Source organism: Oryctolagus cuniculus, chromosome 1 (genome assembly GCF_051225735.1).
Source record: "Oryctolagus cuniculus isolate XC-2025 breed Fujian yellow rabbit chromosome 1, ASM5122573v1, whole genome shotgun sequence".
NCBI classification, from domain to species: domain Eukaryota; kingdom Metazoa; phylum Chordata; class Mammalia; order Lagomorpha; family Leporidae; genus Oryctolagus; species Oryctolagus cuniculus.
Genome location: NC_142867.1, coordinates 114126367 through 114145472, shown reverse-complemented (window position 1 = coordinate 114145472; position 19106 = coordinate 114126367). Strand labels below are relative to the sequence as shown.

The 19106-nt window shown below is 51.7% G+C and overlaps 1 protein-coding gene across 4 annotated transcripts in view; it reads right to left on the bottom strand.

Moving 5' to 3' along the window:
- The window catches only part of SORL1 (sortilin related receptor 1), a 175789-nt gene that overhangs the window by 62437 nt on the left and 94246 nt on the right, over positions 1-19106 (bottom strand). For all 4 annotated transcript variants that reach the window (NM_001082664.1, XM_089328999.1, XM_089328989.1 and 1 more), the window contains 6 exon segments: positions 3798-3911; positions 6040-6213; positions 12358-12496; positions 13533-13779; positions 15690-15781; positions 18007-18138. In NM_001082664.1, coding sequence (NP_001076133.1) covers positions 3798-3911; positions 6040-6213; positions 12358-12496; positions 13533-13779; positions 15690-15781; positions 18007-18138 — 898 coding nt within the window.

Genomic DNA, 19106 nt, shown 5'->3' with positions numbered 1-19106 from the left:
CAGGGGCTTGGGCCCAGATGGAGTTCCTGACTCTTGATTCAGGTCTGGAGTAACCCTGGCTATTGTGGCTATGTGAGGATTAAACTAGCCAATGGAAAATATCTTCCTCTGTCTTTCTGGCTCTGCCTTTCAAATAAATAAATAAATAAATGAAACTTTTTGTGTTTCCATTCCCTCTACCATAAAATAGAAAGAATTCATACCTGGTAGCATTGTTATGAAGTTAAATAATAAAACAAGCTCAGAAACAGAGCCTGTTAAATACGGTGAAAAATATAACGGGCTCCAAACAGATGTCACGTCCCCTCCTCATCACGGCTCATGTCATCTGGAGTCAGAATGAGGATGGAATTCGATTTTCTCCCTCTCCCCAAATGGAATTTCCTGGGCTACGCATGGTCTCCCTTGGACCCAGGACGGAGCATCGGGGGAGGTGTGGCGACGGCAGGCGGCTCCCGGGATTGGCTGGGGGGCTGGCGGGAGGTGGAGTATGGCAGCCCTGACTCCTGGCACAGAGGGTGGGATGGAACAAACACCAGCGGGCAACCTGGCTGGTCGGCAGCCGGCAGCTCTTACTGGAGGCTCCATTTCTTCTCTGTAATTGAGCTCCCAGGGGAGGCAGGGGATGAACGCACAATGACAAGGCTGCAGGGGATTCATGTAGAAACCCCAGGGCCTGACAACCACCCAGCTGCAGGAGTCTGCCTCGGAGGCACGGAAATCGACTGACAACAGCCTCCCTCAGCTCCTCCTCTCTGCCTGGTATCTGACAGCGCGTCTGGCTGAACCCCCGCAGCAGCGTCAGTCACAGCCTGGCCCCAGCCAGGCCCGCAGCCCTGCCCATTGCCATCTCACTAAGCACCGTTCCCCTCCCCCTCCCTGATAAGAGAGACAGGTATGAGGGCACAGAGGCAGCCGCCTCACTGTAGTCTCTGCACTGCTCATCTCCGCGCCTCTGCCACATCCCAGGTGCGCAGACCCCAGCACGTGGAACTGATAGAGAGCAGACAGCAACCTCCGGGGCCTGGGGAAAGCCAGCCCTGGCTACAACCACAGCAGCCCAGGAGGTGGGCCAAGCCAGCGCCACACTTCACCCAGAGCAGGCTCTTGGACTCTGCAGGGAAAGCTGTGAGGTCAGCTGGGGCTCAGGGCCTTTAGGGGAAGGTGGTTCCTCCAAAAAGATGAATGTCTTCATTTTTCTCAAAACACGGAGCCAACATGAAATCCAGTGTATCCATCTAGTCGAAACCGAGCCCAGGGGCACAAGGAAACAATACAATGCTGCCGGTATCCCTAGCTACCGGACATGAGGTCATTTCATTTCTATTTCTCTGCTTCCACCACGCCTAATTACGTCTGGCAATCTTCTTGCAACATGTTAATTCTAAGAAGCATCTCCTCCCCGACCTCAGTATGAAACAAACTCCTTTCCACTGTCCCAGTCAATGCTGTTGATGATATTCATTAATGTTTTTAAAGAACTTTAAATATCCTAACTTCCTGAGACTCGGGTAGGCACAGCAGGCTTATCAGTTTCCTCTCTTCGGAAGAGACAAAGGAGGCTAGGACCTCTCCAAACCTGCCATTCAAGAAACATGAAAGGCACCCATGGAAGCCAGGGGAAAAATGGTCAGGCCAGGGTTTCATAACTACGTCCTATAGGCCAATAAGGGTATTGTTGGGCCTGGACGAACACAATGAACGGATATTTCTACAGTTGCTTTCTGGGTGAAGTGTCATGGGAACCTGGCACAGGCTGCGAGAGATTGGCTAAGTCCCGCTGCCAGGGACCAGATGAGTATCCAGGGCTGCCCATGAATCTGTCCTTACAGTACAAATTGCAAACAAGGCTCTCAGTTGCCAAAGGTGACAGCTGAACAAGAGGCCTTCTGACTTGGTGTCTGGCTTCCCCGATTCTGGTCCTTCTCCCACCCAATTCGTTTTCCCCTTAATTCTGCTGCATCCTCTTTCCTAATGCAATGTCTTTCCACTTGACTTAGCATTCCCCAGCAGCTCTCTCTTTTTTTTTTTTTTTTTAAGACATATTATGTGAAAGGCAGAGAGAGAGAGGGAGAGATCTTCCATCCTCTGGTTCACTCCCAAAATGGCCACAAAGGCCAGGGCTGGGCCAAGCCAAAGTCAAGAGGCAGGAATATCATCCAAGTTTCCCACGTGGAAGGCAGGGGCCCAAGGCCATGGTCTGCCTTTCACTGCTTTCCTTGGCACATTAGCGGGAAGCTGGATTGGAAGTGGAACAGCCAGGGCTCGAACTAGTGCTCATATGGGTTGCTGGCATTGCAGGATGTGGTTTAACCCGCTGAGTCACAATGCTGGCCCTCGATTGCTCTGCTCAAGTTCCCATGGCCCCTGTTGATCAGGGCCCTACTTGCCCACCCAACCTTCCCATGCCCCACTGTGCCCACGTTCTCTATGAGCCACTCAAGTTCTGACTGTGCCACATGCACTCTGTCCTCTGCTTCCACTCCATGTAGCCCTACACACCCTTCAGAGATTTTCATCAATGCCTCCTCGAGTCTGATGTGGGTGTGCTTCCTAGAGGAACATAGCACCCCCTCTTATGGACTCTGCACCATACTGAAACTGCCTATTTACTCTTCTGCCACCCCCCACCCCATGCCCTACAGACTGTATGCAAACACTGTTCCTGCCTGGACCACCAGTAGGCCCAGGCCTGGCACACAGCCTCAACAGCAGGTGCTCAATGCACACTTGTCGAGTGAATGTGTGACTGTCAGAAGGGCAGAGCGTCTCCTTAGAAGATGATGTCAAAGCTTCAGACATTAAGTAAAGACACAGGTAAGCATTTGACTTGGCAGTTAAGAAGCTATTTGGGATGCCCACATCCCATATCATGGTGCCTGGGTTTGAGTCCCAGCGCCACTAACAATTCCAGCTTCCTGTTACTGTGTACTCTGGGAGACAAAAGTGATGGCTCAAGTACTTGAGTCCTTGCCACCAACATGGAAGACCTGGACTGAGTTCCAAGCTCCTGGCCGTGGCCTGGTCCAGCACCAGCTATTGTGGGCATTTGAGAAATACACCAGCAAATGAAAGATATTCTCTCTTTCTCCCTCCCACCCTCCCTCCCTCTGTCTCTCACTCCTTCTCTGCCTTTAAAGTAAAGTGAAAATTAGTAAATAAAAATTTCTAGGAAAACTAAGATAGCTAAGATCTGTGGTTAATAAATTATTCATTATAAGTAGTTACTTTTTAGAAAAAATCTTCCTAAACAAAGCCACATGCTTTTCAATTTAGAAGTTCTAGCTATTCTACTTAGAATCCATATAGTCCATTCCTACCTAGAGCTCCGCTTTCCAGGTCAAACTATGCATTGCTCATCAATCAGAAATCCCTCTCTTGAGCCTGCCAGGCACACGACATCAACCAACGGGAGCAGCACACAAAATAACACCCGTTTCCCATCTCTGAGTTTACAACTCCGAGAATGTCACCTGGTCACTCGTCCCAAGTCAGCTGCTCTCCCACAGTGAGAAAGCCAAGACCAGAGCCCAGGCTGGCATATCAGCTTAGTTTCAGCCACAGAATGCGTATTTAGAAACCTCTGGAAACCAGCAGACATCTAGCTCATGTGGTTTGTGGAAAACAATGATAATATCCAGTCTAACATAAAGAAGTGTGGTGTGCTTTCTCCGCTATCCAAGCCGCATCAACTCAGATAAGCAACACCAACGATGGAGGCCAGAGCCGGGCTGCAGGCTCCTGGGTCGCGGCCAGCGCGAGGCGTGGTGCTAACTGGGCTGAGGCAGCGGACTCACGGCAGTTCTTCTCGTCGCTCATGTCTCCGCAGTCGTTGTCGAAATCGCACCACCAGATGCTGTTGATGCAGTTCCCGTTGCTGCAGCGGTACTGGTTGCGCAGACAGGTGTCTTCTGCCCACGCGACGGGCGGGGGAGGAAACAAAGCCAGAATTACTGACGGCTGGACCACAGCACGCGCTCCTCACAGTCTCTGTTTCCCTTCCTCAAACAAGACATCCGAGGCAGGGCTGCCAGGCGCGCCCGCACACAGGGGAGGAGGGGGCCCCAGCAGCCTCCCCCTTCCTCTCCCAATTCAAATGCACGGGACAGGCTGGACCGAGGACTCAGAGGTGGTTACAGCGATGAGAACGGATGAGGAGGAGAGCTGCTGGGTCTACTGGGTAGCGAACAGAGTGCATCCACATTATAAAATGCCTAACACGGGGGCTCCAAGTGAACCACGTCCCCACAGTACTAAAACATAGACATTCAGTATATCTATGGCAATGTCCAATAAACAGTCAGTTCTCTGCATGTGTGGATTTCACATCCATGGACTCAAATAACTACACATCAGACACTGCAGGAAAAACAAAAACTGCACTTCTACTGTACACACATAGACTGTGTGGTCTATGTTCCCTAGACAACATAGCATGACTACTACTTGTACTGCAACAGGTATGGTAAGAAACCTACGGATGATCTGAAACAGAGGAGGATGGGTACGGCTTACACTCAAATGCCATGTCATGTAATGTAAGGGACTTGAGCATCCATAGCTTTTAATGTCCACCGGTGGGGACAGGTGTTTGGAACAAATCCCTAATCTCCCAGGACACTAAGTGACAACCATGTACAGTTTTATAGCCATAAGTATTCAATCGAGTGGGTAACAAGGATTTTATTAAGGCGGGCCAGCACTGTGGCACAGCAGGTTAAGCTGCTGCCTGTATCGCTGGCACTCTATGAACCCCAGTTGGAGTCCCAGCTGCTCCACTTCTGAGCCAACTCCCTGCTTATGTGACTGACTGCGAAGGCAACAAATGATGGCCCAAGTACTTGGGCTCCTGCCACCCATGTGGGAGACCTGGATGGAGTTCCAGGCTCCCGGCTTCGGTCTGGCCAAGTTCCAGCCATTGTGGCAATTTGGGGAGTGAGTCAGCGGATGAAAGATCTCTCTCTCTCTCTCTCTCACTCTCTGTAACTCTGCCTTTCAGATACATAAATCTTTTTTTAAAAGATTTTATTATGAGACTCTTTTCTGCCTTATGACTTCTTCAGAGCAAGTATTCACGCTGAAACAAAATGCATTGCTTAGCAAACTGGGTCAAGGACACGACTGTCTTCTGCTTTGGATAAAGGATTCTGACAGTACGAGAAGCCTTTCCCCTCCTCTTGGAATTCACTGTTGACGCCACTGCTTCCCAAACAGCTTTAAGACGATATCCAGGGCCTGCAAGAAAGCGCTCTGTTTCTCAAAAAGGCAGGCTCATCGCTTTCCACTTGTGTTTCGTAAGAAAGATAGACTACAGGGCTTCTATTGTGTACTGCCCTGTCCTGGACTCGGGAGTCTGCTGCGAGAAGCCAGGCTAGGATTACAAAGCAAATATGGCCTTGGGAAGAAAGAAAAGCGAGGGCTCTGGCCCTGGGTGGAGGCAGTTCCTGGCAAGGTCCCCTTCCAGGGGCTCACCTCACTGGCATAAACAGGAGGCTGGACTGGGAAAGGATGAAGGGAAAACTGGAGACAAAGGACACACGGAACAGGCTTTCAACGGACAACATCCAAGATCTACGTACTCCAACTCACATAGGGAGGGGGATGAGACTGCGGGAGCCACCTGCTCACAGCTTGGAAGTCATGGCTCAAAACCTCTTGTAAGCATGGGTCTGCAAGTTTGGGACATTTAGGGCTGGCGGATGTGAATGGGTAGTAAGTCAAGTCTGAAGGAGTCAAACTCGTTTCCTTCCAAAGTCAGGTGAGTCCAACTTGGAAGCAGAATGCGGAGAACACAGTTGGGAGGGGCAGGTTAGGAGAAGACGACAGGTGAACCCGAAGAAAATCTGTGTCACCTGGCATTAAACCAAAAGGCACGACTCTCACTTGACATGCACAGCTCAGGCCTGTTCTGAATGAAGGGCCACAGCCCTTAACTATCCAGGGGGCTGATTTTTATCTTGGACTCTGCCCAGTGAACTCAACCAGGTTAGGGAACACAGAGCACTGTGAGAGCCAAAGGCAGAGGGAAAAGGGACGCACCTTCTTTGACACACGTGTTGTTCTTCAGCTCGTAGCCCTTAGGGCAGTCACACATCAGGTCCCCGGAAGGGAGGACACTGCTGGCCACGCCATCTGGACACCTGCAGCTTTTGCTGTTGTTGGCTCTGGGCAGGCACAGCAGGCTGCACGGCCTGGGTACACACGCATTGCTTCCTGGAGAGAGGACATGCAGGTTAATTCCACAGCATCTGGACAAGTAGGAGCCGCAAGGGAGGCACCCCTAGGTGCAGACCTCAGCAAATGTGTCTCTTTCTGAGAAGTTCACAAAGATCACATGGCATGCCCTGGCGTCCTGACTGTGCCCACAGCCTCGGCTCAGAGCCAGGAGCTGAACCACACACAGCCATGGTTTAACCAGTGACTCGCCTCCCAGACTTGCCTCCCTGGGACTGCCCTGGAGAGAAACTGGGCCACAGAGGTGCCTTCTGGAATGTGGGCCTTGGTTCCTGGAGGGTGAGTGTGGGGGGCAACTGGGAGCAACTCGGACTAGACTAAGTTACTGGAATTAAGACTTATTCTATGCATCTGCTCTCCCACAATATGGCGCTGGGAGAGAAGAAAACAGCTTCTACACAGCTGCCTCCAGTTCAGCCAATAAACTGTAGGACTTGCTCCTGATTGGAGGAGAGCAGCGTACTCGGTGTGTGGGCAGCCGAGTTGGGATTGGCAGAGGAGGACTATAAAGGAGGAGAGAGACGGCATGCACCAGGAACATCTAAGGGGAACACCTGTGCAGCCCCCGAGAGAGCCGGCCGGCGGTGTGCCGCTCCCCTGCGGAAGTGGGGAAAGTGGCCAGGGGGAACCGCCCTTCCACGGAGGTGGAAGGGACAGTAGCCAACCCGGGAAAAACCAGCAGCAAACCCGGGGAGGGCCGAGCAGACAAAAGAACAGCGCAGGGTCCTGTGTCGTTCCTCCACGAAGAGGGGGAGCGACAGGTGAGAGAGCAGGAGCCAGGAGAAGGGTTACAGAGCATGGATGTCAAAGGTAGTACACGGTGAGCCAGAACCTGTGCAACTCAAAGCTACAGAGAAACAAATTCTGAGCACACAGACAAGGTCAGTCCGCAGCGAGAGGAGAGGCCGGCACCAGGTGCCGGGAAGGCAGGCTTGGCCACTCCGAGCTCCAGTTGACGTAAGTCTCACCCAGAAGCCCGTCCTGACCTTGACCTCCTCACTACTTCTCCTCGTTCTCTCAGCAGCTCTCTTCACGTGGGCCAGCCTGAGTGGGTTCCTGTTCCTTCGGACTCAAAAGCCCTTAATCAGAATGTGCACTTCTAATGCTGCAGCTGGGACAAAACTCCAGGTGCCCCCTTCTCAACTCCTCTGTGGCAAAGCACAGCCAAAGAACTAAATGTGGGGCCAACCACACGACTCATCAGCTGCTATAACCCTACATAAGGGCTGGGTCATGTCCATCAGTCCCACTTGTACCTCCCATTTTTTCTTAATGCTGGCAGTCATAAACTCACCACTGTGCTTCTGAGAGCCTCATGGGCACAGGTGGCAAGGTGTTTTTCCAGCCCCTACATCTTCCCAGGGACGGGAGGGAGAGGATGCATGTGCTATGTCATAACAACCAAAAGGCAACACGGAACAACTCTAGAGTAACACAAGAGCCAGAAAAATGGTAAAATGTTATATTCTTTTGCTTGTGGCTACTAATCTTGAAAATGGGGAAAATGACCAAAAGGAACTTGGATACAACTCACACCTCATCTGTGCCATCTCACGACAGAAACCTCTTCCCAGAGCCATCAGCTTCCACGAAGCCAAGCTCTCAGCTAAGCCATGTCTACCCTGGCCAGCTTGTTTGAAAGCTGGGACCACTGATGAAAACCAGCATTGACAGGGGGTTAACATGTGCGCTCTGTAGTGGTGGAGGAGGTGGTGCCTCCTCAGCTTTTAAGTGGTCTTAAACAAAACATGAAGGTACAATGTGACAGAAACAGTCGTTTTGATCATTTAAAAAAAGGGAGTAGGAGCCACTGGCAAACAGATAAAAGATGCACACCGAAAAAGACACATTCACACAATGAACACGGAACAAGTGCCCACAAAGAACTCAATCAGCCACAGCAGCTGAATCACAACAGTGAAACAACCTTGGCCTGAGCAGGAGTTCCAGGCATCGGTTCACCCTGATCAATCTACTGGGTACAGACTGCTCCTTTGGCTCAAGTACACAGGCACTGGCTATGAAGAGGGGAAGCAGAACCGACAAGGAGCCGCCATGAACGACAGCCCTTCCGGAGGGGTGTGGAACAGGCTCCTTGTTTTCCAAGGACAATGGATCACTGGATGTTCCAAGAAACGGAGCAATAACAGAAAAGGAGGTTATTTAAATATGCTCAATTACAGGATGATATTTTCATAGAGATTGTGTCTAAAGTACCATGAATAACACTGTCACACACAGCATGAGTGTTCCTACCAAAACAAGCAAGAGCTAAGGGCACGGCATCCAAAACGGGGTGTCCTATTTCAGGAGGGTGATCCAGGCAGAGAGGCAGAAACTGAGAGCAGTGCCATCCAGGAGCCAAGCACAGACCAAGCCAACTGAGCCACTGAGGGCAACAGGCGGGGAGGGCCGGAGTGTCCTGGTTGGTATAAAGACACAATATGGAAAGCGGGAGGGTGACCTCAGAGAGAACCTGGAAGAAGATGGAAGGAAAACTCAGCAGAGTTCCTACAGGAGCCACCGACATGCCACCTGCCTTGACAGGGAACGTGAGCAACGTGAACCAGGTCATCCCCACCGTGAAGAATGGACACGTGAGAGTCCTCCCTGGAAGACCAAACAGCCCCACGGGGTCTTCCTTCTCTCGGAAGTCTGAACACTCTCAGGTTTCCTCTCTGGAAAATTCCTCCAGAAGCACACTGGGAGCCAAACTTGCTCGTGTATCACAGCAGTTGTGAAAATCAAATCCACCCCAAATGATGTCTGCCCTCACTGTGCTTGTTCATAAAGCACACGCTTACCGCAGGCTCCGCTGGAGAATTTCAAGAGCTCCAAAACACCACCGACTGAAGATATCAATCACTGTGCAAAGCAACCTCTCTAAAGAAAAAACACACTTCCCGAAGAATAAATCCCACAGCACTGCTTAAAATCAGCCACGTGGGCGTTGTAGCACAGCAAGTTACACTGCCTCTCGGAGAGACTGCCTGCATTCCACACTGGAGCGCTGGTTCAAGTCCTGGCTACTCGGCTTCTGACCCAGCTTCCTGCTGATGCCCCTGGGAGACGGCAGAAGATGGGCCAAGTGCTTGGGCCCCTGTCACCCATGCAGGAGACGCGAATGGAGTCTGAGGCTTCTGGCTTCAATTTGGCTTAGCTCTGACTGAAATTCAACCAGTGGATAGAGGATTTTTTTCCTCTCTCTCTCTTGCTGTTACACTGCCTTTCAAGTAGATGAAAATAAATTGAGAGAGAGAGAGAGAGAGAGATTGATTCACTTATAACCAAATACCCCAAACTGATAACTGTTCCAAATGAACAAAATTTTTTATCACAAAGCAGCTTCAATCAAAATCTGTCATATGACCAAGAAACTATTAGTGCAACAAGAGATGAAAGAAAGGCAGCCTAAAGGTGTTACAGGTTCAAACTTTGAAGTCAACTCAGCTATGGTTCAAATCCTTAGCACTCACTGAACAAGTGATATAGGGGCCAGAGCTGTGGGGTAGCGGGTAAAGCCAGTGCCTGCAGTGCCGACATCCCATATGGGCACTAGTTCAAATCCTCGCTGTTCCACTTCTGATCCAGCTCTCTGCTATGGCCTGGGAAAGCAGCAGAAGATGGCCCAAGTCCTTGGGCCCCTGCACCCGAGTGGGAGACCTGGAAGGAGCTCCTGGCTTCAGACTGGGCGCAGCTCCAGCCATTGCAGCCATCTGGGGAGTGAACCAGTGGATGAAAGAACTCTCTCTCTCTCTCTCTCTCTGCCTCTCCTTCTCTGTGTAACTCTATCAAATAAACAAAGAAATCTTTTTTAAAAAACGTGTGATGTAGACAAGTTACTGAACCTTTCACACTCTCATCTATAAAAATGGGAGTATTAATAGTATGAATGGACTGGGGAAAACGGAGGTCACCCAAGCCCATGAGGTATATTAGTGGTGCTTACAACAGAATAACCCTTTCATAAAGGTGGATATTACCATCACCATTATTTTATACTTGGAAAATATAAACTCCTGTATGTGTTAGGAGCAGAATAGCTGGCACCAGGGGTTGCCAATGCACAATATGAATTTGCAACACCCTCTCAGTGTTCTAAAAAGGAAGCCAGGTTAAAGCAGACAAGTTCAAGGCCAAGAGTCTCACAGGGCACACAGGCAGTGCTGACACCCCGATGCCAAACTGGCCTGTCTGGGATTACACACTTTCCCCTCTGGCCCTGTATCTGTGGCAGGTTGTCTCCTAGAAGTACTCTGTTCACAACCAAAAGGAGTAAAGAAGGCAACAGCTGGACCAAAGGGGTGGCCACAGCTGATCCTGCACAGCCACAAGTCTGCTGCACCTGCCAGCACACACGTCACTTATGAGACAGTCTTTCCTCTACACAGACCCCACCTCACCCCACAACTCCTCTGGCTGGTTTAATCGCAGGGGATCTTTGAGGCATGGAGGAGAAAGCCCAGCTAAGCTGGAGAATCGCAGCCCTGTCGTCTGGCACAAGGACACCACACCTGCACGTGCTCAGAGCACACAGTCCCACCTGTCCAGCTCCAGGGGCCTAGGTGTGATGCCCATAATGCTGTGCTGGCGCTGCTGCAGGAGCAGCCGGCCAAGGCCAGGAGCACAGAGCCCGGGGAGCACCAGCTTCCCTGGACACAGTGATTCAGGAGCTGCCGTGTGCACAACACACACTTCCTTACAAGTACCCATTCACCTGGACTGGTGATAACTTAGAGAAATGCTGCAAATCCACTCTGCACGCTAGCAAGGCAGATCAGCAGGGACGCGGCACTTCCCGCAAGCAGGACCAGATTTCAGACCCTGGAGCCGCAAAGTGCGCTTCCTCCATCTCTCCCTGTTTTAAAGCAGGCATCTCCTCTAAGAGAGAACTTGGACTTCGCCACATAGTGGCACAACTGGAACAACAGCCCAGATCCTCTACTAGTGAGAGCACTCTGGGAAAGCTAACTAATCCCCAGGATTTCCTCCCCTAGTCTGCAGACCATGCTTCCTAACAACAGTCAGCCCGACCTCACAGGGCGCTGGGGCAATCGACAAGAACACAGACTCACATCTGCAGGACACTTCCCAGTCTTCTGAGAGCGTCCTCACGGCACCATCATGGGTCCCAAAGGGATAACAGTGTTATCTGAAACTGGATTATTTCCCTTGTTTTCTCTTGGCACACCTTCGGCCAAGAACCAAGAAAGAGCATCAACATTCTAGTTCAAAACAGAAGCCTAGCAGTTCGTCAGCACAGGAGTGTTGGCCTCCCAGGCTGCCAGTTAATCCTGCTGAGATAAAGAGGGCAACTCTTGCAGGAACGGTTCTTCTTGGGGATGCCCGGATCGCTGCCCGCCTGAGTCCACGCCCGGCTGGGAGCGCAGCATACGGGCAGTCCAGGAAGGAAGGCAGCTTTCTGCTCGACAGTCCCAGCCTCCAGGGCCTGCAGCTCAAAGTCCTGACCTGGGGTTCTTGAAGCCACACCCAGCAGAACTTTAAGACAGCAACCGTCCACACCCACGGCAAGTCCTCCCTTGCCTTGTCCTCTCTTTCTCTGAACAAGCACATGAATTGAGTATTTACTGAGTGTTAGCTGCTGGCAAAGCTGAGGGGGAATAAAAGGCAACCTCCTCCTTCATGGGGTTAATTAAAGCAACACATAGAGACACACGGCACTGCAACAGAGGGAAGTGCGATAAAAGAACCATGGGTCATCCGGGCAACCTGGGGACAAGAAAGGAGCCCTGCGAGGCAGCCCCGACCGTCCGAGCACCGCGCACAGCGAGGATGCCAGGCAGGCGTGAGGCACAGGCTGGGGTCCTCCCAGCTGCAAGAGCAGCCACAGCACCCATCAGCAAGGGGCCAAGGGCAGGAGGAGGCTGTAATTACCCACCAAGCACCAACACTCTCGGCAGGCAAAAACATGCTGTCTTCCAGCTGTTTGTGTATCATTAGAAAAGAAATTAAGATGTCATTAGGAAGAAATTAAATAATGTGCATGTTGTCGTGACAACACAGACGCAGGCTGCCAGGGCCTGCTGCAAACGGAGACTGCCCACACGCAGCCCATTCCCCGAGATCAACTCTGCAGAGACCGAGGAGGGGGCTCTGCTTTACCTGTGTTCTTCCCCTTGTAGAAGATCTTCATGTCCATCAGCCCCGTGAGCTGGCTGGCCAGAATCTCCATCTGGGACCCGCTGTACTTAGAAGCTCGGAATATGCTGAGCTGTGACCAGTCATCCCAGTAAATCTCATTCTAGAAAGAAGACCTCGATTAGCCCAGCTCTTTAGTTCTGCATCTGCACCGTCTGTAAGAATGAGAGTTCCCCCAAGCAGGAGACAATTTTCATTTAGCAGCTCCACAGCCGGCCTGATCAAGGTCCCTCTTAAATCCAAGAGGCGGTGGCTTTCTCCAAACCTCACCAAGTGTCCACATGGAAGGAACTGCCCCTAACAATGCTATCTGATAAGCACTGGAGTCTGACCACAAGCCCGGCCCCCCAGTTTACCATCTGCTTTCCGATATGGGGGAGGTGAATTTTGCAAAACGGGTCTGTTTTGTTAAAACAGAACTGAGAGGCAATGCAGATGGCACGGAGTTCAACTTAAGCCATCAGGACACGAAGAAATGAGTGAATCGCACCTCACAGGAGATGAAGATACTGTTTTTTGTTTGTTTGTTTGTTTGTTGTCATTTTTATTTGACAAGTAGAGTTATAGACAGTGAGAAAGAGAGACAGAGAGAAAGGCCTTCCTTCTGTTGGTTCACTCCCCAAATGGCCACTATGGCTGGTGCTGTGCCGATCCAAAGACAGCAGCCAGGTGTTTCCTCCTGGTCTCCCATGCGGGTTCAGGGCCCAAGTACTTGGGCCATCCTCCACTGCACTCCCTGGCCACAGCAGAGAGCTGGCCTGGAAGAGGAGCAACCGGGACTAGAACCTGGTGCCCATATGGGATGCTGGTGCCGCAGGCGCAGGATTAACCTAGTGAGCCACGGCGCCGGCCCCTGAAGATACTGTTTAAGAATGAGGCTGCCGACATTGAAGTGTGAACCCAGAACATTCACGGGAAATAACCTTAACCTTTTGAACCGTGAACAGTGGTGGGAGCCTGGACCCCTGGCACCTCTGACTGACACCCCTCCGCATGGGCTGAGTGTATGACTTCAAATTCAGAAAGTAGAGAATTTTCTGGAAGCTAGGCAGCATCTCTGTAAAAACCCAGGGGTAGTGGGCTCTGGAGGCCAGCATACTCTTCACCTGACAGCCAGGTGGAGAGGGACACGGACTCACCTTAAAGACAGCAATGGCATAGGGGTGCGGGAGTCTGTCCAGGATGACGGAGCGCTGCTGGCCGCTGAACGTGATGCGCTCAATGCAGTCCAGGTAGGCATCCGTCCAGTAGATCCACTGATCGTCCACGGAAATGCCATTGGGCCACTTCACATCCTCCGACACGAGGCGATAGGCGGCAGATCCGTCCATGTTGCTCCGATAAATCCCAGGCTTCAGGTCTCCCCAGTCGGTCCAGAACATGATCCTGGTCAAGACGGGGATTAACACACGTCCCATCAAAGCTAGAGATGTGGGGGCTCAAATACCAACCCCCGGGGAAGAGAGCCCTCCCGAGCAATCAGACCAGTTAGTGCAGCATTACTATAATCTGTAGCTGTAATGCCTGAAACAACTTAATCCCCTGACCTAGAAATTCCATGACTGGAATTCATCTATGGATGGACAAAATCTAATTATGCAACGATAATGTGCAAAGAAATGTACATGTGTGTATTAATTTACACGCTCCTCAATAGAGAAAGTGATTGTGTTATGGAATCTCCTTGTGTTCACATGAGACAAACATGGACGTGTTTTTGTAAAAGTACAGACTGTAAACACACTGTGATGTTGACAGTCACGTGTGTGTTTTAAGGATAATGCTTGGCTGGCACCGCGGCTCAATAGGTTAATTCTCTGCCTGCGGGGCCGGCACACCGGGTTCTAGTCCTGGTCGGGGCACCGGATTCTGTCCAAGTTGCCCCTCTTCCAGGCCAGCTCTCTGCTGTGGCCTGGGAGGGCAGTGGAGGATGGCCCAAGTGCATGGGCCCTGTACCCCATGGGAGACCAGGATAAGTACCTGGCTCCTGGCTTCGGATCAGCGTGGTGCGCTGGCTGCAGCGCTCTGGCCATGGCGGCCATTGGAGGGTGAACCAACGGCAAAGGAAGACCTTTCTCTCTGTCTCTCTCTCTCACTGTCCACTCTGCCTGTCAAAAAAAAGGATAATGCTTCTACTGGGGTCTTCAAAGAGTTCATGGAAAAACTATGCGTGGACTTCAAAATTATTTGCACCAAAACAAACGCCATTTAATTCTATTTTCCATTAACTTTGATGTCCCCTCAAAATGGGTAAAAACAATTCTGAATGAAACACAGAAAACTATGGAAATGATTCCCTCCAGGAAGCATTAAGTGTGAAACATGAGGAAGGAAAACAGAGGAAACGTTTTCATCAACTCCTGTTTAATCCTTCAATCAGGTATACAGGGTACTTTTAGAGTTCTTTGTTCAAAGGCAGTGCTAGCCAGCGCCGCGGCTCAATAGGCTAATCCTCCACCTGCGGTGCCGGCAACACCAGGTCCCAGTCCTGGTCGGGGCGCCGGATTCTGTCCCAGTTGCCCCTCTTCCAGGCCAGCTCTCTGCTGTGGCCCGGGAGTGCAGTGGAGGATGGCCCAAGTGCTTGGGCCCTGCACCCCATGGGAGACCAGGAGAAGCACCTGGCTTCTGCCTTCGGATCAGCGCACAGCCCGTAGCGCGCCTGCTGTGGCGGCCATTGGAGGGTGAACCAACGGCAAAAGGAAGACCTTTCTCTCTGTCTCTCTCTCTCACTATCCACTCTGCCTGTCAAAAACAAAAACAAAAACAAAAGCAGCGCTAATGCTCAGTCAGAACTGCTATGCGAGGGGCCAGGCCAGGAAAGCTAGCCCAGAATCAAATCTCCCCCTTCACTACGCTTCCCTCAGTCACTGAAGTAATAAGAAAGCACCTTTGCAGCCCTCAAGTAGGTCCTAATTGCGAATAAGACGGAGAAGGGGTTGTCGGGAAAGATGGAGCCGTTGCGATGTTTGCACCACACAGAAGCTCCAGATAACGAGGCCTTCCAACACCCAGGGGGCTCTCTGTGTCTCCAGAGATGCTCTTCGGGCAGCACCTTTTCTAAGGAAACAGCCTACAGATGCAACACACAGGGCCGCCAAAGGGCTTCCGCGGTTTGTTAACAAAAGTGAATGGAGTCACCGGACCGCGATGACTAAGCAAAAACTCTCAGTTAGCAGATTAATCCGACCACACCTCAGGAGAAACAAGGTTTCCATGCTTCAGTTCCTATCTGATGAGAATCCTTTGTTGCAATGTCAGTCACGGATTGGTTCCCTCTGAGGGGCGGGCACACTTACCCTTCTTGGGGCACAAGGACCAGGGCCCGGGGCCGATCCAGCACCGAGGAATTGACGACGGTGAGTCGGAAGTCACCATCTGGATTGGCTACCTGGCACAGAGAGAAGCCAAAAGGGTATGACGAATCCGAGCCCCTCCAGGAGACCAGCACGGCCAAAGGCTCCTGCGCACAGCCTGCCTGTGGACAAACTCCCTCTGCACCTGCCCGATCCCTGGCCAGACGCAGCCAGGAACCGTCCCGGCTTCCAGTCTGGGAGGGCTCTTCCCTTCTCTGGCTCAGGTGACAATTTCCCCACCTTACCACAAAGCCCAGGAGAGACGGGAGCCCCAGTCCGAGCTGCAATCGCAGCTGCACCAAGGCCGGTAAGTGCTCCGTCTGCATGAGCTTACTTATCCAGCCCATGTCACTCCATGCTCACAGCCACCAAGGACTCCACACTGGCCACAAACCAGTCTCCATCCCCCAGCCTGGCACTGCAGAGTCCACACAGCAGCCCCCTTCTCTCTCTCCCCTGCTTCAACTTGGGGGCCATCTCGTGGTTCTCCAAGCCTGACACACCTTCTCTCCCCACAGCTCCTGCCATATCCCATGCCAGCCTGCCCTCGCCACTGCCCTCTCAAATCAATGGTCACTTTCCTTCCCAACTCCCCGTAGGCCCACTTCCTTTCCTGGCTTCCTGAGCCACTGGATCAAAGCGCAGCAGCAGCTCTGCTCACAGACATCTTAGGGCACTTTGCACAAGCCGTACTTGGGTTTTACAGCAGTCACCCCGCAGGCCTCAGGCCTCCTGTGCACCTTTTCTAGTGCCTAGCAAAGCCCTGGCCTCAAGCAATTACAAGCAAGGAGAGGAGCAAGTGTTCGGTGCAGTGGTTAAGACACCGTTTTGGATGCCTGCATCCCGTATCGCAGTGCCTAGGTTAAAGTCCTGTCTCCACTTCCAATCCAGCTTCCTGTTAATATGCACCCTGGGAAGCAGCAGATGTGACTCAAGTGCTTGGATCCCTGCCACTCATAGGGGGAAAGCTCGGATATGGTTCTGGGCTCCTGGCTTCAGCCCAGCCCTAGCCAGCTTTGTGATCATATAGGGAATGAACCTGCAGTTGGAAAATCAACCTGTTTTTCAAATAAATAAAATGAATAAAAACTTTAAAAAGAAAGGAGAGACTAGCAATAGCAAGACCCCTAAGGCAGTGTTCAGTGGGTGCCAGGCACCATGCATCTCAGGCGCCTGTGCAACATCCCCGCCCGGAGAGGCTGTTCTTATCCTCCCTGGGTCAGGCTCAGCTCAGGGGCCACCTCTTCAGAAGGCTTCCCCGCCCACGTTTCCTAACGCTGCCCACTCCCCAAGCACACGGCCATAACAGTCTGCTCCATGTTCTCTGTAGCACTGAGCCCCATTCTTTATTTCCGAAGTTTTCTACTTCCTCGGCTGAGGTCCACACTCTCTGACCAGGAGCTGGTGCGTCTTGCAGCATCAGAACGTGAGGAAAGACCTGGCACAGATCACACATTCAGCGAGCCCTGGTGGTTCAGCTGAGTGAACAAATGAACCTTCCTCTTGGACGTGAAGAATCCAAAGCTTGGACGGAATGAATCCCTTGCCCCCGCTACTTTAGCCTGCACAGTAAAGCCCAACCCCAGTCTCCTTCGCCAGGCTGAGTGTGGTATCTTGCAACTCCTCCTGGCACCCTGTGTCTCCTGGCTCCCACTGTGCTGCTCCCTCCTCCCACCCCCGCCTCGGCACCCTATCTCCAAAGGGATACATTACAAAGACGCACTGTGGCCATGCCCAGGGCCTCAGCAGTGACTTGCGGCAGTTGAAAGTCCTTTTGTTCCTCGAGACAATGATTTTGCTGGGTTGGACCCATTTATTTCCCTGGTGTCACCTTGGGTACATAGAGCGGGAGTTCCTGAATCGCAAGGTTGCAGACAGGTGAAGCGTGGACTGACAATCATGGTGATAAAGAGATCACCATCACCGCTCTGAGTGAAGACGGGGCACTAGACTTATTGTAACAGCATCATATGGCATTATCATTAACGTTATTACTCTTATGTTCCTGCCAGCCAAAACAGAAAGTCTCAGGTGTCCCAATGACATCCCTGATGGATCCGGGCACCCTCTCTCACGTGGGCCCTTTGTGGCAGCCCATCATCTGACACCATCCCTGCTTTTCCAGAAGCCGACCAGGGCCACTCTCTGGAAATGTCCAGCCTCTTCTGACCCTCTGGCTCCCAGCTCTGCATCAACCTGGCTCAAAGCCCAGGCACTCCACCTGCTCGCTTCATCACGAATAACCCGGGAATCCACATACCTCGATCTTTTTAAAGCCTGCGTCCACCCAGTAAAGTAATTGGCTGAGGGGTTCAAAAGCCAAAGCTTCTACCGTCTCCAGGTCAGAGTTGATGATCACCTCTTGTCCTGTACTCCCGTTCAAACAGAGGCGCTAAAGAGACAAAAAGAGTTCAAAAAACACAGTAGGAAATGCTCAAATGACCTCCTGCCAAATCAGTCCTGGGGCAGCAGCCCTTTATTCAAGCGGCTGGACTGGCAACGGGATGGGGCCCTCCTGGTCACTGAGCTGCGTTTGAACAAAAGCATTTCCAGAATGCATTACGGCTTCCTGCTTGAAACAGAATTTACTCATGGATACTCCTCTGCATGTCATTAGGGACACTGACTGCTCAACTATGAGCTGCGTAGCAAGAAGGCCAGACGCAGGCATGGGTCTGCTCTTAATACATGCAACTGCCTGCTGTGATTTTCAAGTTCTTGTGTCTGCTTTTATCATCCTCCCTTGAGAGACGCTCAGCTGTCAGGTGCTTTTGCTGGGACAGCCCCACCCCGACCTCACCCCTAAACACCCAGGCACTGTAAATTGTGTCTGCTGGGCTGGGAATCTAGATAAGGCAGGTTGGAACTGCTTCTCAGAAGGGTGACACAGACAAGCAATAAAGATCAGGCAGCCCTCCTTTGAAACGCCTGGGTTTCAGTTTCCGTCTCTCTACCCTGGCCTGTCCAGGGATCTCAAATGCTGACTTCCTGGTTCTGGTCTGAATTCAGAACACTCAAGTAGATAATGGCGTGAGCTCTAGTTTGGGCAAGTGTTACTAGGCCATGGCTTGGCAAGAGATGCTGATGAGGCAGCAGGCACAATAGGGAATGACTATAAATCCTACATTGCTAATCCCAAGCCTCTCCAGCAGGAAAAATGAGACCTCATTTACAAGCTGGCCAGTGCCGCGTGGCTTCCTTTATCCTTCCTATTTAGACAGAGGTAGCAGGGAAAGAAAAATACGACAGAAAACTGCAAAGCTGCACCTGCCAGCCCTGAGATGAGTTACCACAAACAAACCCTCACTCACCCATCTCCTTGGGCCTTTCTGCTTAAAGTTCATCAGTACTGGATACTAG